We start from the raw sequence: 26,684 nt of genomic DNA, 5'->3' as shown, positions 1-26,684 counted from the left end.
AAATTGGCAACCTCAGCATTCCAGGTCAACCCTCTATCCACTACGCCACCACAGGGCAGGCCAGGGAGAGATCTCTTTTTAAATAACCAGTGGTACTTTGCACGATGCTATGTGACCGTCCACTCACTTATACCTGGGCATTCCACGTGGTTAAGAGGGTATATTTTGGGGTCTGGCAGTTCATGGTGTGGGGGCCCCAGGCAAGCCATTTTTTGGCTCTGTGGTGTTGGGCACATTTCTCAATCAGTCTGAGCCTAAGTTTCCTCATCTGTAAAGAGGGAATTATGGCACCAGCCTCCCTGAGGTGGAGGTGCAGGTTGGAACCATAATAAATCATTTGTTAGTTGTGTAGCGAAGGGCTCTGTGCAGAGAGCTGGACACAGCCTCCATTGCCCCAAACCTCACCGAAGGGCAGCTTGCTCATGAAAACCCAAAGACTCTCCAAGTTTTTGGCAACTTGATAGTACCGGGGTCCCCAAACTTTTTACACAGGGGGCCAGTTCACTGTCCTTAATACCGTTGGAGGGCCGCCACATACAGTGGTCCTCTTACCACCAATGAAAGAGGTGCCCCTTCCGGAAGTGTGGTGGGGGGCTGGATAAATGGCCTCAGGGGGCCGCAGTTTGGGGATGCCTGTTAATAGACAGTTAGATTCATAAGCACTTACTTTTGTTAATATATGGACTATTTCGCCTGACCAGGCAGTGGCGCAGTGGATAGAGCGTCAGCCTGTGATGCTGAGGACCCAGGTTCGAAACCCCATGGTCACCAGCTTGAGCACAGGCTTACCAGCTTGAGTGCAGGGTCGCTGGCTTGAGCAAGGGGTCACTCACTCTGCTGGAGCACCCCCACCCTAGTCAAGGCACATATGAGAAAGGAATCAATGAACAACTAAGGAATTGCAACAAAGAATTGATGCTTCTCATCTCTCTCCCTTCCTATCTGTCTGTCCCTCTTTCTCTCTCTCATTGCAAAAAGAAAAAAAAAAAAGAAAAAAAAGAAAGAAAATATATGGACTATTTCAACCAGGGACAAAAGCACTAAATTACTCCAGCCATAAAGCTTTCAGTTGACCAGAGAATGGGGTCAATTTGTTAGGAGCCCTGAAAGCTGGCTGTGCCCACTTCTTGATCATTGAGACAACTCGGGACACTGGCCTCTTCCAGGAAGCACCTTGGCTTTGCATCTTATTTCTTCCATGGCCTTCACCCAATCACAGCTACAGACTTACTGAACGCCCAGCCCGGGCGGGAGTGTGCCCTGCCTGCTCACTTTTTACCCCCCTGATGCTAGGGCTAGATGTTTTCCATTGTTCTAATGGATCAGTCCAACACAGAGTCTTTTATCTTGGCAATCTTCCTGGAGTTTGATGGCATTTTGAAAATATTTGCACAGTTAGTAGGTTCACTTAGCAGGCAGTTCCACGGTTTGTTTTTTTAAATCCCGCCTCATTCCAGAAGGAATTGAAGGCTGCTGAAGCTCACCTCTAATGCAGTTCTACCTACCTGGCTCAAGGGAGGTTGTGGGAGCGTCGGTCTAGTCTTGGGGTACCCTGCAGGGAGGCCCAGGAGCAGCTGGAGCTGTCTGGGGTCCCCCTGCACCACCACTACTAACTGTGACACCTTGGGGTACCCTGCAGGGAGGCCCAGGAGCAGCTGGAACTGTCTGGGGTCCCCCTGCACCACCACTACTAACGGCGACACCTTGGGGTACGCTGCAGGGAGGCCCAGGAGCAGCTGGAGCTGTCTGGGGTCCCCCTGCACCACCATTACTAACGGTGACACCTTGGGGTACCCTGCAGGGAGGCCCAGGAGCAGCTGGAGCTGTCTGGGGTCCCCCTGCACCACCACTACTAACTGTGACACCTTGGGGTACCCTGCAGGGAGGCCCAGGAGCAGCTGGAGCTGTCTGGGGTCCCCCTGCACCACCACTACTAACTGTGACACCTTGGGGTACCCTGCAGGGAGGCCCAGGAGCAGCTGGAGCTGTCTGGGGTCCCCTTGCACCACTGTTACTAACGGTGACACCTTGGGGTACCCTGCAGGGAGGCCCAGGAGCAGCTGGAGCTGTCTGGGGTCCCCCTGCACCACCATTACTAACGGCGACACCTTGGGGTACCCTGCAGGGAGGCCCAGGAGCAGCTGGAGCTGTCTGGGGTCCCCCTGCACCACCGTTATTAACTGTGATACCTTGGGGTACCCTGCAGGGAGGCCCAGGAGCAGCTGGAGCTGTCTGGGGTCCCCTTGCACCACCGTTACTAACGGCGACACCTTGGGGTACCCTGCAGGGAGGCCCAGGAGCAGCTGGAGCTGTCTGGGGTCCCCTTGCACCACCGTTACTAACGGTGACACCTTGGGACACACAAGTCCAACCCCCTGGGCCTCCATTTCCTCACCTGTGAAGTGAGTACAAGAAGCAACTACCTCCCAGGGTATATGTGGGTTACATGAGTGGCCACATGTCACCGTGCCACCTCAGTGCCATGTTTAGTAAGAGACATAATAAAATGCACAGAGCCCGGTTTAGCACCTGGGGTTCAGCTGGAGGCTCGGCTCTGAGAGGTGCTGACAGTCTGGGGGGATTCCCCACATCTGGAGGTGCTGGCTGATGCCGACTTGCCCAGCTCAGCTGCTGGAGTTCTCTGTGATTGGGAGCACCCAGCTCCACATTGTGAGTGGGCAGGGGCTGCCTTGCTGTTCTGACTCCATACCTGGGCGACCAGCCCACATCTGGGTCTTGTAGGCATCTGTCTGAATGACCAGTGGCTCTGCCCACTCTGAGCTTCCTGGTGTGGTGACAGAGGGTTTTGGGGGTGTGCTGTCTGTCCCTCAGGGGAAGGTGGCTGGGTGGCCCCATTCTTCAGGTCTGGTGTGTGAGGCATGTCTTGACCGCCTGCCTGCTCTCTCTTGTAGAGCCCACAACGATGGTGGTGTCACCGGCCAGCTCAGAAGCCCAGGTACTTTTGTTTTCATTATTTTTATTTATGTTAAGATTGTATTTATTGGTTTAGAGAGAAGAGAGAAAAAGGAGGGGGAGTGGGAAGCATCAATTCATAGTAGTTGCTTCTCGTATGGGCCTTGATCGGGCAAGCCCAGGGTTTCGAACTGGAGACCTCAGCATTCCAGGTCAGTGCTTTATCCACTGTGTCACCACAGGTCAAGTACTTTTAAAACAATACCTTTACTTGATACATATTAAAACTTACATGTATCATGTAATGTAAATTAGAAAACTTATAATAGTGTTTCTATGGGGCAGGACACGGTGACAATTCTCCTAGAGTTTAATTGAAGGAACTTAATTAAGAGATCATTCCCAGAGGGTGGGTGGGAGAGAGCCCACATGGGTGATGTGGACTCTAGCAAGCCTCGATGGCCCTAAAAGGGAGAAGGAAGCAATAATACCTGACTCCCCTCTCTTTGTACCCCTGAGGGAGTGAAGGTGATGTGGTATGTGGGGTCGGCCCCCCGAACAGAGAGTGTTGGGTGGGGTGTGGGTTAGGGTGGCACAGAGGAAAACCAGCCCCGTGAGCAACACCCAGGAACTTCCACCCCACCCAGAACTGAGACCTCTGCAGTAGGACTTCTCCCTGTAGACACTCACCTGCACCTGGTAATTTGTCCTGAAGTTGGTGTTTATCATTCCACTGCCTTTTAAAAAACTATTATGTAAATACACATTTATATATTAAGACAGCATCATATCAAGGAGTGTAAGTGTGTACAGGTGAAAAGAAGCTATATCATCTATTGTGAAGAATTTAAAAAACAATTATAAAACCATCCCCACCTGACTGGTGGTAGCGCAGTAGGTAGAGCATTGACCTGGGACACTGAGGTCCCTGGCTCGAAACCTTGAGGTTGTTGGCTTAAGCGTGGGCTCATCCTGCTTGAGCACAGGCTCAACAGCTTAAGTGTGGGATCTCCAGCTTGAGCGTGAGATTTTTCACATGATCGCATGGTCGCAGGCTTGAGCAAGGGGTCACTGGCTCAGTTGAAGCCCCCTAGTCAAGGCATGTATGAGAAGCAATCAGTGAACACCTAAAGTGACACAACTAAGAGTTGATGCTTCTCATCTCTCTCCCTTCTTGTCTGTCTGTCTCTCACACACACACACAAATATTCCAAACCTGCTGGCTCTTCTTAGCAATGTCAGTGATCAGCCTTGTAAACAACCCATTGCTGGGACTGCTGTGAGTTGTATATTGTGCTCTGTATAGTGTGGGGAAAAGTAGGCTCACAGTTGTGAGTGCACAGAGTCTATGCTTGTGTTGTTGTTTACTAGTGATTGTATTGTTTTCAAAATGGACAACTGTAAACCTAACTTTTGCCCAACCCAGTATCGTTTTCTGGAACAGGGTCGGGGGCAGGAATGGCTTTTTAAGACTCATCTTCACTGTGCATGGCTGTAGGTCCCTTCCACTGCTGCATAATATTCTGGGTAATTTATTCACCTACAGCCCAAGACGTTCCCCTGCCTCTCAGGCGATGACCAAAAGTGTCCCTGCTGTTTGCACCGGCCACTGCCAGGTAGACCTGTTGTTATCAAATTGGAAGCTATTTACCAGGAACTTTGTAGGCTGAGGGTCTTATCTAGAATGTTGTGCCTGGAGGCCCATAAATTAACCTGATAGCCCCACCCCAGGCAAGGGGCAGGGGAAATGCTGTCACACTGGCCTCGATTCTCACTGTGGCTCCTTCAGCTCCTTCTCTCTGTGGCTCCTTCTGTTACTGAGGTGGACCCGGCTGGCCCGCTGCCCACAGGCAGGGCTGGAGGTCCTGGGACTCTGGCTCCCTGCCCAGATTTCTCCTTATGGAAAAGCAAGTGCCTGCCCTCCAGGTGTGTTCGGCACAGAGGAGCTTTTAGGAGCAGATATCAGATAAGAGGCTTGCATGGAGTTAACCCTTTCACGGGCACTGTGCTAGCTGAGGCCAGTGGCCTGGACAGAGAGGGAGAGGCACAAGGGTTGGGATGTTGTGCTGTGTTGGGGGCTTTCTTGTTTCACCCTCTGTCTGTCCTGCTCCATGTGTAAGAGGGGTCCATTGGATAGACCTGGGCAGAGCCATGAGAAAGACTTGGTGGCAATCTGTGTGAATGGTGGCTCCTGCCCACCCAGTTCTGAGGGGCATGAGGGAGCTCTGTAGCCCACTGCCCTAGAGGCTCCCCACACCTGTGGTTACCTGTCAGGTGTCAGCAGCCTTTACTCTTTGGCTCTGCCCTTTGACTCATGATTCCAGGTGTGACTCAAGCTGGATCTGGGACCTTGCCTGCCTAAAGCAGAGAGGAGACAAGTCCCAGGGATGGCTGGGGCTCTGTTCCCTCACCTGGAGCCTTACTTCCCACCGTTCCCCCTGAGCCCAGCTGACCACAGGCCCCCTCCAGGTTCATGGTGTTTTCTTTTTAAAAAAAACTTTTCTTGGGGTTTGTTTTTTTATTTTTTTATTTTTTATTTTTTATTTTACAGAGACACAGAGAGAGAGAGTCAGAGAGAGGGATAGATAGGGACAGACAGACAGGAACGGAGAGATGAGAAGCATCAATCATTAGTTTTTCGTTGCACGTTGCGACACCTTAGTTGTTCATTGATTGCTTTCTCATATGTGCCTTGACCTCGGGCCTTCAGCAGACTGAGTAACCCCTTGCTTGAGCCAGCGACCTTGGGCTCAAGCTGATGAGCCTTGCTCAAACCAGATGAGCCCGCGCTCAAGCTGGCGACCTCAGGGTCTCGAACCTGGGTCCTTCCGCATCCCAGTCCGATGCTCTATCCACTGCGCCACCGCTTGGTCAGGCTTGGGGTTTGTTTTAATTGGTTGATGTCAGAGAGACAGAGAGAGGAAGGAAGAGACAGAGAGAGAGAGAGCATTCATCTGTTCTACTCCTAGTTGTGCGTCCACTGGTTGCTTCTTGGGGTGAACCCTCAACGTTGTCGTTGCTCTAACCAACTGAGCTAACCAGCTGGGCCTCGGGGTGTTTTCTAAGGCACGTCTGCCGGACAGAGAGCCCTCTTCTTGCAACCTGTCCCTGGCCCCTTGCTGGCACTCACCCCCGGTCCTCCTTCAGCTCTGCTCCGGCTGGGCCACCTGTGCTCCAGGTGGTGGGAACACAGAAAAGGACAGGCAAGGAGAGGCCAGAGGACCCTGTGAGGCCAGGTGGTCGGGGAGTGGACGGTGCCCTGTGAGGACATGGCTCCACCTGCCACCAAGCAGCCTTCCACACAGGTCACGACAGACCCGGGTCTCGGGTCCAGTTCAGCCAGTTGCTAGCTGCAGTCAAGGGACCTGGCATCTGTGCCTCTGTGCTCTACCTATGACCCGAGAGGTTACCTGGTGCACTGTTGCCAGGTTAGGTGGCAACGAGCTCAGTGTAGTGCCTAACAGAAGCAGAGCTGTTGACCTTTGTGTGTATCTTTTGTACGTTGTTCTAAAGGGAAAACATGAAAGCCATTTAAAACAAAAACATTGCTAAGCAAACTGGAGGCAGCGTCCTTATGATTATTATTGGAACTCGGTGCTGAGCTGCGTCTCTGGCCATTGTCCCCTGCATCCCATGTGGTGCTTCCCCGTCGAGCAGGGATGCAAGGGTGCAGACCACATTGGACACACAAACGTGCCCCACAGAACACCGTTTCCACAGATGTTAATGCTGGCTCGTGAAAATGGTGTTCCCCGCTAAGAAAAATTGAGAAATTCTGAGTTAAGCCATCTCTCTACTGAAAGACTCACAGATTTTCAATGTGCTAGTGCACTTAAAAAAACAACTTATGGAGAATTTCAAGTCTGTATGAAGCAAACAGAAAAGGATTGTGGGCCCCCACTTGGGGCTCCAATAGTTACAAGACTTGTGAGAAGCTCCACCCTCGCCCCTCCCACACTCCAGGAGCGATTATTTCTTAGATTTTTATTTTTTAAGGCTAAATTTACACACACTGAAACTTACATGCAGTTTAAAGTACTTAAATGAGGAGGTCATTTTTTATGAGTTCAAGTGTCTAACTTGATCATGCATAATTAAGCAATTTATTCCAGCAGCATGTATTGAATAAGCTGGTGTTTTCTCCTCAGATTTACAGTATACTGTTATATCACATTAAAAGATAACATTTAATCAGGGTGTCTCTGTCTTTAGTAATCAGATTTATCAGGGTATACTTTACACTGGATTTCGACAGGTTCTGACAACTGTAACTACCATTTCACCACAAGGACACAGGCCTCTTCCATCACTTCAAGTTCCTGTCCCTGCCAGTCCCCACCCTGGCCTGCGCTCAGAAACACTGACCTGCTTCTGTGGCTGCAGATGGATCTCTTTTTGTTTGTTTGTTTGTTTTTTAAGACTTTATTTTCATTTTAGAGAGGAGAGAGAGAGAAAGGGGGGAGGAGCAGGAAGCATCAACTCCCATATGTGCCTTGACCAGGCAAGCCCAGGGTTTCTAACCGGCAACCTCAGCGTTTCACTGCGCCACCACAGGTCAAGCCTGCAGATGGGTCTTACCTTGCCTCAGTTTTATATAAAGGGAACTATGTAATGGGGAGACTTTAGGCTGGCCCCCACCCCCTGCACTTAGGTGTGAGATGAGGCAGTGGTTCACATGTTTGAACAGCTGCCTTGGTTCCCACTGCAAGGATGGGCGACATTTGTGTCATCCACCAGTGGGAGACGTTTGGACTTTTAGGTTTGGGTACTGTGGGCATTCTAGGACAAGTCCTTGTGACTGCACATTTTCCTTTCTCTTGGTTAATTATCTGGAGGACAAGTTGCAGTCACGTGGAAAATACACGTTTGGCTGTAAGAACTGGCCAGTGTTTTCCACAGCAGCTGTGCTGTTTGGAGAGCACAGCATCGCCCTGTGCCTTGTTCTGCCGGGCCCATGGTGGCATACCACCTGCAGACAGCTGCCTGTTTCTGCTGCACTGTTAGAAGCCTGTAATTCAGGCCTAGACCACTGTCCCTCTCCCTGTGACCCCCACCGCCTGTTTTGTGGGGACCTGACTGTCTAGACCCCTGTCCTGCAGATGGTGCAATCACTGGGCTTCGCCATCTACCGTGCGTTGGACTGGGGGCTGGACGAGAGCGAGGAGCGGGAGCTTAGCCCACAGCTGGAGCGGCTCATCGACCTGATGGCCAACAATGACTGCGATGATGGTGGCTGCGGGGCCGCAGACGAGGGCTACGGGGGCCCCGAGGAGGAGGAGGAGGCGGCGGCGGAGGGCGGTCCCCGCACCGTGCGCACCTTTGCGCAGGCCATGCGGCTGTGCGCAGCGCGCCTGACCGACCCCCGGGGCGCTCAAGCCCACTACCAGGCCGTGTGCCGCGCGCTCTTTGTGGAGACGTTGGAGCTTCGGGCCTTCCTCGCCAGGGTCCGTGAGGCCAAGGAGGTGAGCAGAAGGAGGTGTGCAAGGAGGGATGGGGAGGATGGGGCTAGAGAGGCCAAGGACTGGGTGGGGTGCAGAGGGGGCATGGGGTGGGGGCCCTGTGTGGAGGTGGTAAGCAAGTGCAAGGGGTCGCAGGAGGAGGCAGGAGGGGCCAAGGTGGTATCTTGGCCACAGGGTGGGGTGCTGCTGGGGAGGGGAAGTCAGCAGGGCATGGCAGACTGTGCCCCCTCTGTGTGTGGGTCCCTCTGTCTTCCTGTCAGTCCAATGCAAGTGGAAGTCCACTCTGCGTGGCACTGTCCTAAACACCGTGTAGGTTTTTGGATTTTTTTTTTGTATTTTTCCGAAGCTGTAAACGGGGAGGCAGTCAGACAGACTCCCGCATGTGCCAGACTGGGATCCACCCAGCACGCCTACCAGGGGGCGATGCTCTGCCCATCTGGGGCGTCGCTCTGTTGCATCCAGAGCCATTCTAACACCTGAGGCAAAGGCCACAGAGCCATCCCCAGCGCCCAGGCCATCTTTGCTCCAGGGGAGCCTTGGCTGTGGGAGGGGAAGAGAGAGACAGAGAGGAAGGAGAGGGGGAGGGGTGGAGAAGCAGATGGGCGCTTCTCCTGTGTGCCCTGGCCGGGAATCGAACCCGGGACTTCTACACGCCAGGCCGACGCTCTACCACTGAGCCAACCGGCCAGGGCCAACACCGTGTAGGTTTTAATGTAATATACGCAGTTTTGCCCAGGAGGGGGTGAGGCTCAGAGAGGCTGAGTCAAAGGCTGTCAGCCTCTTGGCTCCACGACCGCACACGCGCTGCCTCTAAGTTAGTTACTAACTCTCCTATGCCCACCCTCCTGCCTCCAGCTAACCTGGACAGGTTCTGGTTCCTCCTGGAGGCAGGGTGCAGAACGCAGCCACTCCTCCCTGCCGCCCAGGACCCACAGAGGTGCTCGGTGTGCCTGGAGCTTGGAGTGGTGTGCAGTTAAGTGAGAGACACTCGCCTGTGAAGGTCTGACGTTGCTCTTCACACCCCTCATGATTATCACCCATTTTACAGATGAGCAGTTGGTGGCTCTAAGAGGCTGTGTCCCTCACCCTGAGTCACAGAGCTAGTGCAAGGCAGAGCTAGAGCCTAAGCTGGCTCTCAAGTTGGCATTCTCCCCCAGGACTGTTCTTCCCTTCAGTGGTCTCAGGATTAGGAGCTGACAGACTGATCCCCAACTCTCCCGGCCTCCCCTTGGAGGAAACTGAGTTCTTTCCTTGCAATGGGGGTCTCGGCACACAGGATACCTGCCTCCCATTAGCATCTCACTGACGAGAAAATAGACCCTTTGGAGAAGTCGGGGAATTTATACTCCTCTCTTTCACGTAAGTGGCAGGTGTTTTTGAAATTAGCTGATGCTGGTCCCCGGTCCCACCCTGACCCATTACGGGTGCTGTGTTTCTGTAGTTTCCTCTAACCAAGAAGCATCTGGCAGGCTTCCCTGAGCCTCTGGGCCTAAGCGGGCTCTCAGGATTGTTCTCACCGATGGAACCTGGGACCCAGCGTAGGACAAGTCAGAGTCATGGCCTGAGCCGCCCTGCCCTTGTCTGCAGCCCAGTCAATAGCGCAGGGGAGGGAGGGTGGTTCCCTGGCCCCTGCCAGTCTCTCAGGTCCTGCTCCTCCCCACTCCTCCTAGGCATTTGGAGATGGCTTTCTAGTGCTCTAAAGTCATCATACTGTTGCTAAGGTGAATTCTTGACTCAGACTACAGAAGCTCTTTCTTTAGCAACAGCAAAAAGCTGTAGATTTCAAGCAGCTGACCCACGAGAAGTTCGTGGTCACCCAGGGAGGTGATGGCGGAGGGAGTGTGAGCAGGGTCTCTCTGTGGAACATGGCTGGGCAGGCATTTTAGACAGACACAGCCTGCTCAGGGACAGGTGTACATACTCCAGGGGCAGTGGGAGACGCACCTTCATGCCCTTTGTTCGCAGGGACCACCAGGTCACACACAGTTCTATTTTTAGAATCACACATCTAGTGCTTCTCAGAGACTTGGCAGCATTTTCTAGAGCATCCCAAAGCAGTTTGGCAAGTGGCTTGGGGCTAAAGCCAGGGAAACCGGTTCTGTCTTAGTCTGGGGGAGGGGGGCTGTATGCTGAAAGGCAGATGCTTCTCCAGCATAGGGGAGTCAGTGAGAACAGAGGCCCCAGATGCTGCCAAGATCCAGGGCAATGGAAGCAGCGAATCTAGCAGCTTCTTCCAAAATTCTCAGCATAGTAGTTATCTAACCCCTGATATCCTTTTTGGACCCTGACCATGATGGTGGCATTTTCCCCAGTTCATAAGATACATACCTGTGACTATTTTCCAGGAGTTTCTGAGTAGCTTACTTCCTCACCCATCCATTCATTTACCTATCCACCATTCATCTATCCGTTTATCCATCCACCCCCCATCCATCCATCTACCATCCATCCACCCATCCATCCATCCATCCATCCATCTATTCATTCATTCAAACAACATTTAAGACCTAGCATTTGCCACTCTGTGCTACAAGACAGAAATACCAACATGAGAAAAAAACAAAAACAGAAAGTGTAATTCTGGCCTCATGAAGCCAGTGGTACAGCCAACAATGAAAAAAGCAAATAAATGTGGACCTCCAGGTGGGTTCAAGTGCAGAGAGGTGGCCATGGGTGTCCTAAGAGGTGTGTGCGTATGTAGCCCAGGTGAAGAGGCTAAGAGGCATTCCTGCCTAAGGGCTGTGAGCTGAGATCTGAGGGAAAGTGCTTCACAGACGTGGGAGAGCAGGCTCTGTGCATTGTGGGGGCCCACACCTCACTGGGGTATGTGGACCAGGTGAGAGCAGGCTCTGTGCATTGTGGGGGCCCACACCTCACTGGGGTGTGTGGACCAGGTGAGAGCAGGCTCTGTGCATCGTGGGGGCCCACACCTCACTGGGGTGTGTGGACCAGGTGAGAGCAGGCTCTGTGCATCGTGGGGGCCCACACCTCACTGGGGTATGTAGACCAGGTGAGAGCAGGCTCTGTGCATCATGGGGGGCCCACACCTCACTGGGGTGTGTGGACCAGGTGAGAGCAGGCTCTGTGCATCGTGGGGGCCCACATCTCGCTGGGGTATGTGGACCAGGTGAGAGCAGGCTCTTTGACATCGAGGGGGCCCACACCTCACTGGGGTGTGTGGACCAGGTGAGAGCAGGCTCTGTGCATCATGGGGGGCCCACACCTCACTGGGGTGTGTGGACCAGGTGAGAGCAGGCTCTGTGCATCATGGGGGCCCACACCTCGCTGGGGTGTGTGGACCAGGTGAGAGCAGGCTCTTTGACATCGAGGGGGCCCACACCTCACTGGGGTGTGTGGACCAGGTGAGAGCAGGCTCTGTGCATCGTGGGGGCCCACATCTCGCTGGGGTATGTGGACCAGGTGAGAGCAGGCTCTTTGACATCGAGGGGGCCCACACCTCACTGGGGTGTGTGGACCAGGTGAGAGCAGGCTCTGTGCATCATGGGGGGCCCACACCTCACTGGGGTATGTGGACCAGGTGAGAGCAGGCTCTGTGCATTGTGGGGGCCCACACCTCACTGGGGTGTGTGGACCAGGTGAGAGCAGGCTCTGTGCATCGTGGGGGCCCACACCTCACTGGGGTGTGTGGACCAGGTGAGAGCAGACTCTTTGCCATCATGGGGGCCCACACCTCACTGGGGTGTGTGGACCAGGTGAGAGCAGGCTCTGTGCATCGTGGGGGCCCACACCTCGCTGGGGTGTGTGGACCAGGTGAGAGCAGACTCTTTGCCATCATGGGGGCCCACACCTCACTGGGGTGTGTGGACCAGGTGAGAGCAGGCTCTGTGCATCATGGGGGCCCACACCTCGCTGGGGTGTGTGGACCAGGTGAGAGCAGGCTCTGTGCATCGTGGGGGCTCACATCTTACTAGGGTGTGTGGACCAGGTGAGAGCAGGCTCTGTGCATCGTGGGGGCCCACACCTCGCTGGGGTGTGTGGACCAGGTGAGAGCAGGCTCTTTGCCATCATGGGGGCTCACATCTTACTAGGGTGTGTGGACCAGGTGAGAGCAGGCTCTTTGCCATCATGGGGGCTCACATCTTACTAGGGTGTGTGGACCAGGTGAGAGCAGGCTCTGTGCATCGTGGGGGCCCACACCTCACTGGGGTGTGTGGACCAGGTGAGAGCAGACTCTTTGCCATCATGGGGGGCCCACACCTCACTGGGGTGTGTGGACCAGGTGAGAGCAGGCTCTGTGCATCATGGGGGGCCCACACCTCACTGGGGTGTGTGGACCAGGTGAGAGCAGGCTCTGTGCATCGTGGGGGCCCACACCTCACTGGGGTGTGTGGACCAGGTGAGAGCAGACTCTTTGCCATCATGGGGGGCCCACACCTCACTGGGGTGTGTGGACCAGGTGAGAGCAGGCTCTGTGCATCATGGGGGGCCCACACCTCACTGGGGTGTGTGGACCAGGTGAGAGCAGGCTCTGTGCATCGTGGGGGCCCACACCTCACTGGGGTATGTGGACCAGGTGAGAGCAGGCTCTTTGACATTGAGGGGGCCCACACCTCACTGGGGTATGTGGACCAGGTGAGAGCAGGCTCTTTGACATTGAGGGGGCCCACACCTCACTGGGGTGTGTGGACCAGGTGAGAGCAGGCTCTTTGACATTGAGGGGGCCCACACCTCACTGGGGTATGTGGACCAGGTGAGAGCAGGCTCTTTGACATTGAGGGGGCCCACACCTCACTGGGGTGTGTGGACCAGGTGAGAGCAGGCTCTTTGACATTGAGGGGGCCCACACCTCACTGGGGTATGTGGACCAGGTGAGAGCAGGCTCTGTGCACCGTGGGGGCCCACACCTCGCTGGGGTGTGTGGACCAGGTGAGAGCAGGCTCTTTGCCATCCTGCGGGCCCACACCTCACTGGGGTGTGTGGACCAGGTGAGAGCAGGCTCTGTGCATCATGGGGGCCCACACCTCGCTGGGGTGTGGACCAGGTGAGAGCAGGCTCTTTGCCATTGAGGGGGCCCACACCTCGCTGGGGTGTGTGGACCAGGTGAGAGCAGGCTCTTTGCCATCCTGGGGGCCCACACCTCGCTGGGGTGTGTGGACCAGGTGAGAGCAGGCTCTTTGACATCGAGGGGGCCCACACCTCACTGGGGTGTGTGGACCAGGTGAGAGCAGGCTCTCTGGCTGCTGTGCTCACACCCTGCCCCTGCCCAGGAGGTGGCGATGGGGCACCACTTGTCCTGTGTGGTTCCATGGCCAATGGCTTACTTTCCCCACATATCTTTCTGAGCCCTAAAGCCTTGGCCCTTGTCTTGCTGGTGGAATAGTAGCCCATGTGGGTGGCCTGGCAGGTGCCACACCCGAGCTGCCATTCTGCCCCCTGCCCCTGGGCTGACAGATGCTGCAGAAGCTTCGGGAGGACGAGCCACAGGCGGAGCAGCCACTGGCGGAGCTGGACAACCTGAGGCACACGGACTGGGTAAGACGCAGCTCCCAACCTGGGGCTGAGGGCCTGGGCCTGGAGGGCCCTGGGAGCCCTACTGGGCCTGAGGGTCACTCTCACCTTCTCGGGGCCCAGGCCCGACTCTGGGTCCAGCTCATGCGGGAGCTGCGCCACGGGGTGAAGCTCAAGAAGGTGCAGGAGCAGGAGTTCAACCCACTGCCCACCGAGTTCCAGCTCACCCCCTTCGAGATGCTGATGCAGGACATCCGCGCCAGGAACTACAAGCTGCGCAAGGTCATGGTGAGCAGGGCGCCTGCCGCGGCCACCAGCCTGCCTGTGTGCTGACCGCTGCGCCGGGGGCCCGTGGGAGTGGCAGACGTGGCCTCGAGTCCCATGGCCGTATCAGGGACACAGCGTGACAAGGGCAAGGAGAGGGGATGTGTCAGGCTCCGGAGGACCAGGGCAGGAGCTGAGGTCATGGGACTCTCCACCCTGATGTTCCTGTGGCCCCTGCTGGGTGGCAGCATTGCTCCGAGAACTTAATCTAATTTTATTATTATTTATTAAGTGAGAGGAGGGGAGCTAGTGAGACACCCACGTGCACCCTGATGAGGATCCATCTGGAAAACCCCATCTGGGGCCGATGCTCAAATCACCAGCTATCCTCAGCACCTGAGGCTGACACTCGAACCCGTTGAGCTACTGGCTGCCAGAGGGCAAGAGAGAGAAGAAGGAGGGGGGAGAGAAGCAGATGGTCACTTCTCCTGTGTGTCCTGACTGGGGCTCAAACCGGGACGTCTGTACGTCAGGCCGACACTCTGTCCTCTGAGCCAGCCAGCCAGGGCCACTCTAGGAATTTTACATATGCAAGTTCACTTCATTCCTCTGACGACCCTATGAGGTGGGTGCCACCAACCCCATTTCCACATGAAGAATCCGAGATGCAGGGAAGCTCATGGTGCCAGGCCTTGAAGGCCACACTGCAGCCTCTGAGGGGAGGAGGCTGTGAGGACCAGGTCCTGCTCGGGGCTGAATGAACTCCGCCCATAGCCCCGGTCTCAGCTGACAGCCCTTGAGGGGTCTCAGACTCGTCGCCTCCTCACCTTCCCCGCAGGTCGATGGTGACATCCCTCCCAGGGTGAAGAAGGATGCCCACGAACTCATCCTGGACTTCATCCGCTCCCGGCCTCCACTGAAGCAGGTGCCAACTCCTCCCCTCCTGGAGGGCAGCCTGTCCCAACAGAGAGGGATGGTCCCCACCTGCTCGCTAGACACCCCTCTGCTCCCTGCTGCGCGGGCCTCTGGTGGGCCTGGTGGCCTCCTCACTCCCTTGTGCCCATCGTGCCCCTGCCCCTCCTGTCCTGCACTGCCACCCCCTGCAGGTCTCCGAGAGAAGGCTCCGCCCCCTGCCCCAGAAGCAGAGAACCCTGCACGAGAAGATCCTGGAGGAGATCAAGCAGGAGCGGAGGCTGCGCCCTGTGGGGGCCGAGCGCTGGGGTGGCCGGGGTGAGCCAGGGACGCCCTCCTCCTCCCGCTCCCCAGCCCCTCCCGGTTCCTTCCTCACATTCCGTCCTGCCCCGCTCGGCCTCCCCAGGGTTCGGCTCTCTGCCCTGCATCCTCGACGCCTGCTCAGGGGATGTCAAGTCCACTTCCTGCATCAACCTGTCTGTTACGGATGCCGGGAGCTGCACCCAACGCCCGCGGCCCCGGGTCCTGCTCAAAGCGCCCACCTTGGCAGAGATGGAGGAGATGAACACGTCTGAGGTCAGACCCCACAGGCTCCTGAGAAAGTGCCGGGGAGGAGCAGGCGGGATGGGGAAGTGAGAACGGGCTGAGAAACCAGATGCAGCACTAAGCCTGTGGGGGGAGCCTGCTCGGGGCCTCTGGGACCCTCTGCTGGTGCTGGTGTCCTGCCCCGAGAGCAAGCTGGGGGGGCTCAGAGGGTGATAGGGACAGTGGCCTTGAGCTGGGGGGGCTCAGAGGGTGATAGGGACAGTGGCCTTGAGCACCCCCATTCCCACAGCACAGAAAGGTCTTTCACATGGGGGCCAGGGGCTGAGCAGCCCCCTGGTGGATGTGAAAAGCCAGTATGTCCCAGCATGGCTCCCCGTCCTGTCCTCACTGCTCTGAGTCAGGAAGACCCGAGTGGAGGCCGTGTCAGCAGGCTCCACCTGATACCAAACCTGTTCTTGCTAGTACTTTCCAGAGGCTGCAGGGCATCGTTTGGGGCCATTTGCCTTCCACTGTCCAGAGGACAGTCAGGCTGGCCAGTGGGTGGATGATGGCTCCTTGGTCTCCATTGACCGGGAGTACTCCATGTCCTGTGCCTCGGTCCAGGGACAAGCAGGACATGCGGGTGGGCAGAGCAGTGAGTATAGGGCTGGGTCTGGTGTGTCCACAGGAGGAAGAGTCTCCGTGTGGGGAGGTGACGCTGAAGCGGGACCGCTCTTTCTCAGAGCACGACCTTGTCCAGCTCCGGAGTGAAGTGGCCTCTGGCCTGCAGCCAGCCACTCAGCCCCCAGCAGGCTTGGAGGCATCTCGGGCCCGTGCAAGCAGCGTGCACACCTGGCGACCAAGCACCCAGGAGCAGGGCAAGTGCCACCTCTCACACTCCCTCAACCCTGCCCTGTGGACGCTGTGTCCTTCGCCTAGGTCCCATGTCTTCCTGAGCAGGTGCCACCTGTGGGTGCAGGGAGCTCATCCTGCATGAAGGCCATTTAACATTTAAGCCCAGCCTGACCAGGCGGTGGCGCAGTGGATAGAGCGTCGGATTGGGGTGCGGAGGACCCAGGTTCAAGACCCCCAGGTCGCCAGCTTGAGCGCAGGCTCATCTGGTTTGAGCAAAGCTCACCAGCTTGGACCCAAGGTCGCTGGCTCGAGCAAGGGGTTACTTGGTCTGCTGAAGGCCCGCGGTCAAGGCACATATGAGAAAGCAATCAATGAACAACCAAAGTGCCACAATGAAAAACTGATGATTGATGCTTTTCATCTCTCTCCATTCCTGTCTGTCTGTCCCTATCTATCCCTCTCTCTGACTCTCGCTCTCTGTAAAAAATTGTCATTAGCTATTGATGGAGTAATATTACATTTAAAGGAAAAAAAAACATTTAAGCCCAGATTGCCCTCATTGCCTCGGGCAGGGGCACCACTTTTTCTTTTTCTTTTAATTTTTATTTATTGATTTAAGGTAGAGGGTGGGGAGAAAGAAACATCAATCTGCTCTTCCACCCATCTATGCATTCATTGGTTGGTTCTTGTATGTGCCCTGACCAGGGATCAAACCCACAACCTTGGCCTAATTAGTAGGTGGTTCAGTGGATAGAGTGTTAAACTGGGACATAGAGGATCCAGGTTCAAAACATCAAGGTCACCAGCTTGAGCGTGGGCTCATCTGGTTTGAGCAAGGCTCACCAGCTTCAGCCCAAGGTCACTGGCTTGAGCAAGGGGTCACTTGGTCTGCTGTAGCCCCCAGTCAAGACACATATGAAAAAGTAATCAATGAACAACTAAGGAGCCACAACAAAGAATTGATGCTTCTTATCTCTCTCCCTTCTGGTCTGTCTGTCCCTATCTGTTCCTCTCTCTGTCTCTGTCAAAAAAACAACAACCCACAACCTTGGCTTGTCAGGACAATGCTATAACCAACTGATCCACTCAGCCAGGGCCCACCCATTTTTTTAACTTAAAAACTTAATAGTCAATCTTTATTGTAAAACATTTTAAAAAAAAACTATTTTAAAACTCCTGTGACCCAACTGACCTGTGGTGACGCAGTGGATAAAGCATCGACCTGGAATGCTGAGGTCACCAGCTCGAAACCCCGGGCTTGCCCAGTCATGTATGAGAAGCAACTACTACAAGTTGATGCTTCTTGCTCCCCACCACCCCCATTTCTCTTTCTCTCTCTCTCTCTCCTCTCTTAAAAAAAAAAAAGTTCGCCTGACCTGGAGGTGGTGCAGTGGATGGAGTGTTAGACTGGGATGCGGAGGACCCAGGTTTGAGACCCCGAGGTCGCCAGCTTGAGCGCGGGCTCATCTGGCTTGAGCAAAAAGCTCACCAGCTTGGACCCAAGGTCGCTGGCTCAAGCAAGGGGTTACTCAGTCTGCTGTAGTCCCACGGTCAAGGCCCATATGAGAAAGCAATCAATGAACAACTAAGGTGTCACAACGAAAAACTGATGACTGATGCTTCTCATCTCTCTTTGTTCCTGTCTGTCTGTCCCTATCTATCCCTCTCTCTGACTCTGTCTCTGTAAAAAAAAAAAAAAAAAAAAAAAAAGTTCTATGATCCAATTATCTAATTACTACTAGTATATTGGTATACAGAAAGAAAACTAGCCTGACCAGGCGGTGGCGCAGAGGATAGAGCTTCGGACTAGGATGCTGAGGACCCAGGTTCGAGACCCCGGGGTCACCAGCTTGAGCGTGGGCTCATCTGGTTTGAGCAAAAGCTCACCAGCTTGGACCCAAGGTTGCTGGCTCGAGCAAGGGGTCACTCGGTCTGCTGAAGGCCTGCGGTCAAGGCACATATGAGAAAGCAGTCAATAAACAACTAAGGTGTCACAATGTGCAACGAAAAACTGATGATTGATGCTTCTCATCTCTCTCCGTTCCTGTCTGTCTGTCCCTGTCTATCCCTCTCTCTGTCTCTGTAAAAAAAGAAAAAAGAAAACTAGACAAGATGACAGATGGATGATGGATGGGTAGATGGGTAGATGGAAGGAGACTGACAGCTCCTTCTAGTTTTGTTCCTGTCAGTGGAAACGTGTCCACGTTGAACTAGATGGGTGGTGCAGCACATGCCACTCTGGAACCTGTTCAGTTTCTCAAGAGCCTCCTTCTCCTCATCAGTCATCACCGAGGATAGACCCTGTAGTGGCCATGCAATTACACCACCATTGTAAGGGCTATGCTCCACTAAATGCCACAGGACATGGCCAGGCCCCCTTCTCTGTCCTCAGGGTCTCCATGGCATGTGGCCACTTTCAGGATGGTCCCACTTGGTAGTTGTGGCTCACTTTGCAGTGTGAAGAGGTCCAGGCCAGGCCATCCCATGCCTCCCAGTCCCCACAAATGGTCCTCAAGACTCAGAGACTTTCATGGTGGAGACTGGTCTGCCCTCTGCTGCCTGGGTCTCTAGTGTGAAATGCCATGAGTGGGGCCACACAGCAAGAAGGCCCTACTTGGCCAGCACTGCGGCTGCCATGGCTCCATCCTAGGACCCCCAGTGTTGGCTCACTCGTGGTGCTCGGACCCCTTCAGGGACCCTCAGGTCTGCTGCACTCCATGGGCCTGTGATGGGGTGACACGCTCTCTACTTGACCTTCTGCTTGATTCCTCCCGCCTCCCCCAGGAAACCACCCCACTGTCTCTCATCCCCTAGGCAGCCCTCCCCCACCAGGATTTCTGCCAGTTTGTCCTGACAGGGCCTCTGAACTCTTCCTCCAGGTCCCTTCCCTGTGAGCGTCCAGTCTCGGGCTGAGCCCAGCTCTTCCCTACACAATGATCTGGGCTCAACAGGGGACAGGCCAGAGGCCTCTGCGACCTCAGACACCAATCACCTGTGGCTGGTGAGTGAGGGGGGCATTGCTGTTCAGGGTGGCTGGGTGGGAGCCTACCCAGTGCTCCCCTTCAGCCCTGCCCAGGACAAGGCCCAGTCCAGAGCCTTCAGATGGGGTCTTCCTTCGGTGGGTGTGGCTGTTCTGTGCAGACCGTATCTTGGGAAATTGGGCTCTGCTGCCACCTTCTGGGCATTCTGGGCACTGTGACCCCTGGAAGACAAGTATCTTGCTAAGGAGACAGTCTGTATTTTGAGTTTTTTGTCTATGCTCTATGTGGTTAGGACACTGGAGAAACCCTGTGGCTTGAAGGCTTTGTGATGTGACAGGAGATTTTTTTGGGGGGAGAGGTGGTCTCAACTCAGCCAGTGCATTGCTGAGCCTCCCTGCAGCTGTGAAATTCTGAGTTGGCATTGTAAGCAGCTAACACGTGCTGGTATTTTTTTTTTTTTGTAGAGAGGAGAGGGAGAGAGAGAGAGGAGAGACAGAAAGAGAGAAGGGGGGAGGAGCTGGAAGCATCAATTCCCATATGTGCCTTGACCAGGCAAGCCCAGGGTTTTGAACTGGCGACCTCAGCATTTCCAGGTCGACGCTTTATCCACTGCGCCACCACAGGTCAGGCACGTGCTGGTATTTTGAGGCTCCCATTTAGACCTGAGCCTTGCTGTGGTATTTTATCTAAAGGGCACCTGGCTGGCACGTGGAGAGATGTCAGCGGTGTGCTCTTATCATGTCCTTGACATTTTCTCAAGAAGCTCAAAGGAGACCAGATGTTAAACTGCAAGGTAGTGTTACTGTTAATATTCCCCAGCAAAGGCAAAGCTGTCCCTGAGATCTGTGTTTGTTATCTTCTGCTGTGTGGAAAATTACCCCCAAACTCAGCAGCTTAAAACAACAGAATATAGCCTGACCTGTGCTGGCGCAGTGGATAAAGTGTCAACCTGGAAATGCTGAGGTCGCCAGTTTGAAACCCTGGGCTTGCCCGGTCAAGGCACATATGGGAGTTGATGCTTCCAGCTCCTCCCCCTGTCTCTCTCTCCTCTCTCTCTCTCTGTCTCTCTCTCTCTCCTCTCTAAAAAATGAATGAATGAATGAATGAATAAATAAATAAATAAATAAAACAGAATATAACCCGCAGTGTCTGGCGGTTAGGAATCCAGAAATGGCTCAGCTGGGGGTCTGGCTCAGGGTCTCTTAAGAGGTGGCAGCTGGAGTGTCAGCAGGGACTTCTGTCTTTGTCTGAAGGATCAACAGGGGCTGGAGAAGTCCCTCCCACCCCTCCCACAGTGGCCCCTCACACAACTGTGTCAGGAGGGCCCCCACAGGTCCCCCAGCAACATGGTCTGAGAAAGCCAAGCAGAAGCTGCAGTGTCTTTATGATGCAGTTTCATGTGACACACTGTCATTTCCACCATAATCTGTTCATAGAAATGAGTGACTAAGTCCATTCCCGGGACCACTTCTTGGAGGGGGGGATGTTAAGGAACTGGGGATATATTTTAAAATGACAAATCCCAAAATGTTTTTTCAATTCAGATCTTGAGAGTTTTCCTTTTTTTTATTTTTAGTGTGAGAAAGAGAGGAACAGACAGAGACAGGCAGGGAAGGAGAAAGACGCATCAACTCATAGTTGTGGCACCTTAGTTGTTCATTGATTGCTTTCTCATATATGCCTTGACCGTGGGCTCCAGCTGAGCCAGTGGCCCCTTACTCAAGCCAGTGACCTTGGGCTTCAAATCCATAACCTTTGGGCTCAAGCCAGCAACCATGAGGTCATGTCCGTGATTCCATGCTCAAGCTGGTGAGTCTGTGCTCAAACCATATGAGCCTGAGCTCAAGCCAGTGACCTCAGGGTTTCAAACCTGGGTCCTCAGCATCCCAGGCTGACACTCTATTCACTGCGCTACTGCCTGATCAGGCTTAAGAGTGCTTTCTGAGAGGTCTGGCTGTCCAAGATTAGAGATCTCAGTGACCTTGCCTCCACCTCGAGCCACATGCTCATGGCTCCGTTTGAGGAGCAGGCTGCTGGTCTTTGCAGCCAACATGAGATCTCTTGGCCAAATTCACTGTTAGTTTAACATCTGTAAGGTGTGTAGGGGTTGTTCAAATATAAACAGCACCACCAAGCTAATAGAATGAGAAATCAGAAGCTTCAGGTGAGATGGAGAACTGTACCCAATGCCAGGTGGTAGCCTGTGCTCAGCAACCCTACATAGGACAAGCCACTGAAAACCTGAAACAGGGACACCATCCATCTCCCATCTTTGTGGTACGTCATTCGGAAAAACAGGTTTTGCGAGGTCAAGTTCTATACTAAGCTTTTGGGGACAGAACTTGTACTCACCATGATGGCCCCAAGGGTTGGGTAATTATGACAAAGACACATGCTACCTGCAGGCAGCAGATGCAACATCCCCTGGACAGTGACCACTGCAAGTGAAGTAGGCGCCAGAAGCTCCTAGCAAGGAGATTATAGGATGGGGACCATGTTTGGTTTTGATTGGCTGTGGTGTGTTTGTAGGTGAAGAACGAGGGGAAGCAGATAGTTCAGGTCAGGGAAGCACTGTGAAAATAGGGATGAGCTGAAGGGCAGCATGACCAGTGTGGCCCTCGAGGGGCTGGGGCAGGCTGGACAGCTGGGCAGGGCTGTCCCTGGAACCTTGCCTGGACCCCATCAGAGAAATCAGGGGAGCTTGTGCAGCTCCCAGGCATGGATGAGCTGAGAACATCTTGTGAGTTGCTAGGCTTGGGTAGACTGAGGCCAGGAAGACATCAGGTTCCTCAGAGAAGAGAACTTGTGGAGTTCTCTTTCACCCCGAAAGGCCTGAGTGAGCACCAGCCCCTGTACCCTGCCCCCTCCAGGAATTCAGCCACCCTGTGGAGAGCCTCGCTCTGACTGTGGAGGAGATGATGGACGTGCGCCGTGTCCTGGTGAAGGCCGAGATGGAGAAGTTCCTGCAGAACAAGGAGCTCTTCAGCAGCCTGAAGAAGGGGAAGGTGAGGTGACCTGGACCCTGGACCGTCCTCTCACCACACTGGAGCCATGGCTGGGGGCCTGGTGAGGATGGGACTGGACCCAGTGAGTTTTGGACAAAATTGGGCTTTGACAAGTCCTTTTCTTACAGATTTGCTGCTGTTGCCGAACTAAGTTCCCACTGTTCTCCTGGCCACCCACCTGTCTCTTCTGCAAGAGGTGAGCCTCTGTGAGCACCTTGATTGTGAGTTAACATGGGGAACAGGTGGTAGGAAGCCTCTAGGTCAGCACTGTCCAGTAGAACTTCTGTGATTGTGGGGGTGTCCTATCCTATATCGCGGCTAGTGTAACTAAGGAACAGTATTCATTTTAATATTAATAGTTAAGGGGCTCCTACTTTCAGCCAAGGTGGGGCAATAGACACCAGAACAGGCACCTTCTACCTGAAACAACCAAAACAGGAAAAAAAAAAAAAATGAAACTGGTCTTCAAGACACTGGATAGGAGAGAAGATGGGATGAGCCCTAGGAGGGCCTCTACTGCCTGGGTTTCTAGGTAATGAGTCAGAGCCCACTCAGGCCCTTGAGCCAAGGAGGTCAAGCTGAGACCCCAGGGAGGGTTTCCAGAGAGGAGAGGCTGTCCAGAGGGTGAGCCCAAGACATGTAGAAGGGCCCCCTTGAGTATTGATCAGCACGTGGAAATTACTAAAGGCTTTGAAAGAATCCTTCTGAAGCAGGGACTGGCAGACTCCAGCCCGTGGGCCAAACATGGCCACTGCCTCCACTGTAAACAGCTTTACTGGGACAGAGCCACACCCATTTGTTTATTCATTATTCACCTAGCCACACCTGCATGACCCATTACAGAAGTCTGCTGACCCTCCTCTAAAGGTTTAAAGGAACAGTACCATGAGTAGTGTCTACTCCCACCATCCATGTTGGGAATGGAATTCATGGGCCACTGAGTGGACACATAGGAAAGTCTAAGCCTCACTCATGGGGAGTGAGTATCTAGACTGAGCATTGCTCCAGACCTAACAATCACAAAAGCAAGACCTGAGAGGACCAAACTATTCTCAAGCATCTTAACTGAGCTACTCCATGAGGGCTGTGTTTCTTATTTTAAATGTATATTTCTGTTAATGTTTTTTAATCATTATTACATTGGGAGAATGAAGACTGTGTGGCTAGCAGGGGTCACCTCTGAGGACTGAGCTTTAGAGGAGAGGACTCCTTGGGCTAAATTACATTTCTGATGTTCAGATTTTTATAAGGAAGTATTTATTTTTGAAATCAGATGTGGGGACTGAAAACTGTTAATCACTCCTTAAAACTGAGTCTTTCAGTTGAGGCCCCTCTGGTTCAGATTTTTTCTGTACGCACAAATGCAGGGGGTGTAAGAAAACTCCAGAACAGATATTCTGAAAAGGAGCCAAGAGGGGCAGAAGTATTTTGGGTATGGAACTAAGTAAAAAGAAAAGCAAGATTTGGGAGTCCAGTGAAAGTAAAACACGTTAGTGACCGAGGTCCAGCCAAAGGCAAGGGCAGGCTGGCCGGTGTGCTGGTGCTGCCCTGCCAGGGAGCAGCTGTTCTTCCTCGGCCTCTTCAGGGTTGACGCTTTTCCTTTTCCCTTCCAGAGCTGTCTGCACTTCCTGCAGCATAAAGGTGAGGCTCACTTGGGGTCTGAGCAAGGCCCCCAGGTGTCTCGGGTAGTCTGCTGCCTGATGCGGCTTGTCCTGGGGGGCTCTGCAGTCTGCTGTCAGAAGCACCACCTTCACCTCTTATCTCCTCCTCCAGGCAGACTCCATTCCCACTCTTTATGAGACTGTGCAGTTTTTAAAAACCCTTGTAGGTCTTTTTTTTTTTTTTTTTTTTAATATTTTGGTTAGTAGGATGGTGCCAAAAAACCCTTCACTTCCTCTCAAAAGTCCTAGCTTCTGATCCTACAACTTCCTTGAGAGTTTTGCGAGGCTCTTTGTAGCAGTTCAGGTGTCTGCATACACACATGTGCACTGAGCTAAAGAATAATGACATGTAGAAGTGTGTCTGTCCCCCCATTAAACCTCAGCCCAGAAACAACAATCTGCTGAGAGATTTTCATCACCACTAGTTTCAGACCCTGACTTATATCCTGCCACCAAGCTGTGGAAAAACGTCTACCTTATCCACATTAAATGTTTGTTGCATGCAGGGCACGATGCTAGACCCTGCGTAGTATAAGACGCAGTGCCATGTATGAGTAGCTGTGGCTGTGTGTGTGTGGGAGGAGGGACCTACCTTCAGATGCCAGGCATGGGAGGAGGATCCAGAGAGCTGCAGGGTCAGGTGTGCCTGGACTGTGTCTGAGGAAGTCTTTGTCCACTCACCCCCTCCGTCTGCAGATGAAGATGCCTTCTAAGAAGTTTGCACACATCCCTGTCTACACGCTGGGCTTTGAGAGTCCTCAGAGGGTGGCAACTGCCAAAGTCACGGCGACACAGAGGAGAGACGTCTTCCAGTGCGTGCCTTTGCTCTTTGCTGTGTGGTCATGCCCTGCCGGTAACGCGGGAGCTGGGGTGGGCATGGGGTGTCCTGTTTGCTGGGATGCCCCCAGGAAACAAGAGGCAGATATGTGGGCGGGCTCTGGGGGCCGAGGAGCATGAGGTGGAAGCCACACTGGGTGGTGAGGGCCCAGGACTCAGGCCCTCTCAAGGAAGAGCTTTTGCCAGGGTGCTCTTTGTTTGGCATGTTCATTCCAAAACCCCTGGTGCCTCATGCAAAGGGGTGGGGGACGTGGACTTGGAGAAGTGCGGGGGCACCTCCCTGACGGCCCTGTCCTGCCCCAGGTCCCTGCAGGGGCCCCAGTGGCGGAGTGTGGAGGAGGAGTTCCCCCACATGTACACCCACGGCTGTGTCCTGAAGGACGTGTGCAGCGACTGCACCAGCTTTGTGGCTGACGTGGTGCACTCTAGCCGCAAGAGCGTGGACGCCCTCAACACCACCCCTCGCCGTGCCCGCCAGACACAGTCCCTCTACATCCCTAACACCTGGACTCTTGACTTCAAGTGACAGCCCTTGTCACCCCAGGCTACCTAGCAGGGACTTTTCAAGGTGGACTAAGGTGGCCAGGCCACTGGGGAGGACATTCCCTAACCTGGGGCACAGCTGCCAGCTGCCTCCTGAGTGTGCATGTACATATATATATAGAGAGATACATTTATATAACATACACACAGCCTATATATTTATATACTTTTCCAGGCCTCAGAGTCCATTTGGGGCCAGGTTTATTTCCATGACCCTCCCTGGGGAGGCTGTTTCCTCTCGAGACCCCTGGGGTGGGGGTGGGGGTTGCATAGGGTAAAAAGGAGGGCCAGCTGGAGGTAGGGCAGGGATGGTGGAGCTCTAGGGAACACCCCCAACCATGTTTGTTCCACCCCTTCTCGGGCAGATGTCCAGGCGGGGAAGGGCACCTTGGTCCCCAGGTGTACTGGACCACCCTGCTCGCCTCTGTGCTCCGTAGCAGCGACACGGGCTGTGGAGGCACCGGGGGACCCTGCGTTAGCCGAGACTCTCCCAGGCTGGTGTCCCAGGGCCATCCCCACGAAAGGTCTGACACAAAGCTCACTCCCTGCCTGACGTCACGTCCCTGCAATGCTTCCGGTCTTGGTACTGGGAGAAGTCCTATAAATGTGTATTCACAGCCACTCTTGGCCTAATAAAGGTGGTCTCACAGCCTCCCGTCTGGGACATGAACTAAGGACTATCCAGCCATAGCAGTGGGTATGTTCTCCAAGGGCAGAAGCTGGGTTCTGACCAGCTACCTGTCCCCTGAGGCAGTCAGATGCCCATCATGAGATGAGGGCACTCAGGCCCACTCCCGTTCTCTACACCTAACTTCATAACCTGGCGCCTTTATCCTATGACCAGGGGGTTGTCTGTGGGACAGCAGCTCAACCTGCTGCCTATCACCAGCCAGGCTGGGGGACCCTTTGTCCTCATTCCCCAGATCCCTTGGGGCTTGCAGGATGGGGACTCCTCTACCCTGCTCCTCTGGACAATGGCTGGAGGAGGACCTGAGGGCCCTGCCTGCCCTCAAATGCCTGGGAGGCTTCTGTTGTCATCCCACCCCGTGGATGAGGAAGCCAACTCAGCGCTGAAGGAATGTGTCTAAAGATATATGCAGCTTTTCCCAGAACCTCAGGCCAGGCCTCCTGGACACCAGGCTCTGATACCTGCCCCATGGACATGAGCTGGATGGAGCCCAAGGCCCATGGCTTATAACAGATGGGCTTATGGGAAAAGATCTTTCATCATCTAGGGTTCACGACATTCGGTTGCACAAA

At 54.1% G+C, this 26,684-nt stretch overlaps 1 protein-coding gene across 1 annotated transcript in view; it reads left to right on the top strand.

Moving 5' to 3' along the window:
- SPIRE2 (spire type actin nucleation factor 2) overlaps positions 1-26,204 on the top strand; it is a 37,785-nt gene extending 11,581 nt beyond the window's left edge. Inside the window, exons 2-15 of the mRNA XM_066349264.1 lie at positions 2,913-2,956; positions 8,013-8,375; positions 13,785-13,865; positions 13,965-14,129; positions 14,944-15,030; positions 15,212-15,335; positions 15,424-15,593; positions 16,231-16,420; positions 19,277-19,398; positions 22,249-22,383; positions 22,512-22,579; positions 23,997-24,024; positions 24,741-24,856; positions 25,185-26,204. Coding sequence (XP_066205361.1) covers positions 2,913-2,956; positions 8,013-8,375; positions 13,785-13,865; positions 13,965-14,129; positions 14,944-15,030; positions 15,212-15,335; positions 15,424-15,593; positions 16,231-16,420; positions 19,277-19,398; positions 22,249-22,383; positions 22,512-22,579; positions 23,997-24,024; positions 24,741-24,856; positions 25,185-25,407 — 1,916 coding nt within the window. The 3' untranslated portion in view covers positions 25,408-26,204. The remainder of the gene's footprint in view (positions 1-2,912; positions 2,957-8,012; positions 8,376-13,784; positions 13,866-13,964; positions 14,130-14,943; positions 15,031-15,211; positions 15,336-15,423; positions 15,594-16,230; positions 16,421-19,276; positions 19,399-22,248; positions 22,384-22,511; positions 22,580-23,996; positions 24,025-24,740; positions 24,857-25,184) is intronic.
- Positions 26,205-26,684: the final 480 nt, after the last annotated feature.

This window comes from Saccopteryx leptura, chromosome 9, assembly GCF_036850995.1.
Source record: "Saccopteryx leptura isolate mSacLep1 chromosome 9, mSacLep1_pri_phased_curated, whole genome shotgun sequence".
NCBI classification, from domain to species: domain Eukaryota; kingdom Metazoa; phylum Chordata; class Mammalia; order Chiroptera; family Emballonuridae; genus Saccopteryx; species Saccopteryx leptura.
This window is presented reverse-complemented; position numbering and strand designations above follow the sequence as displayed.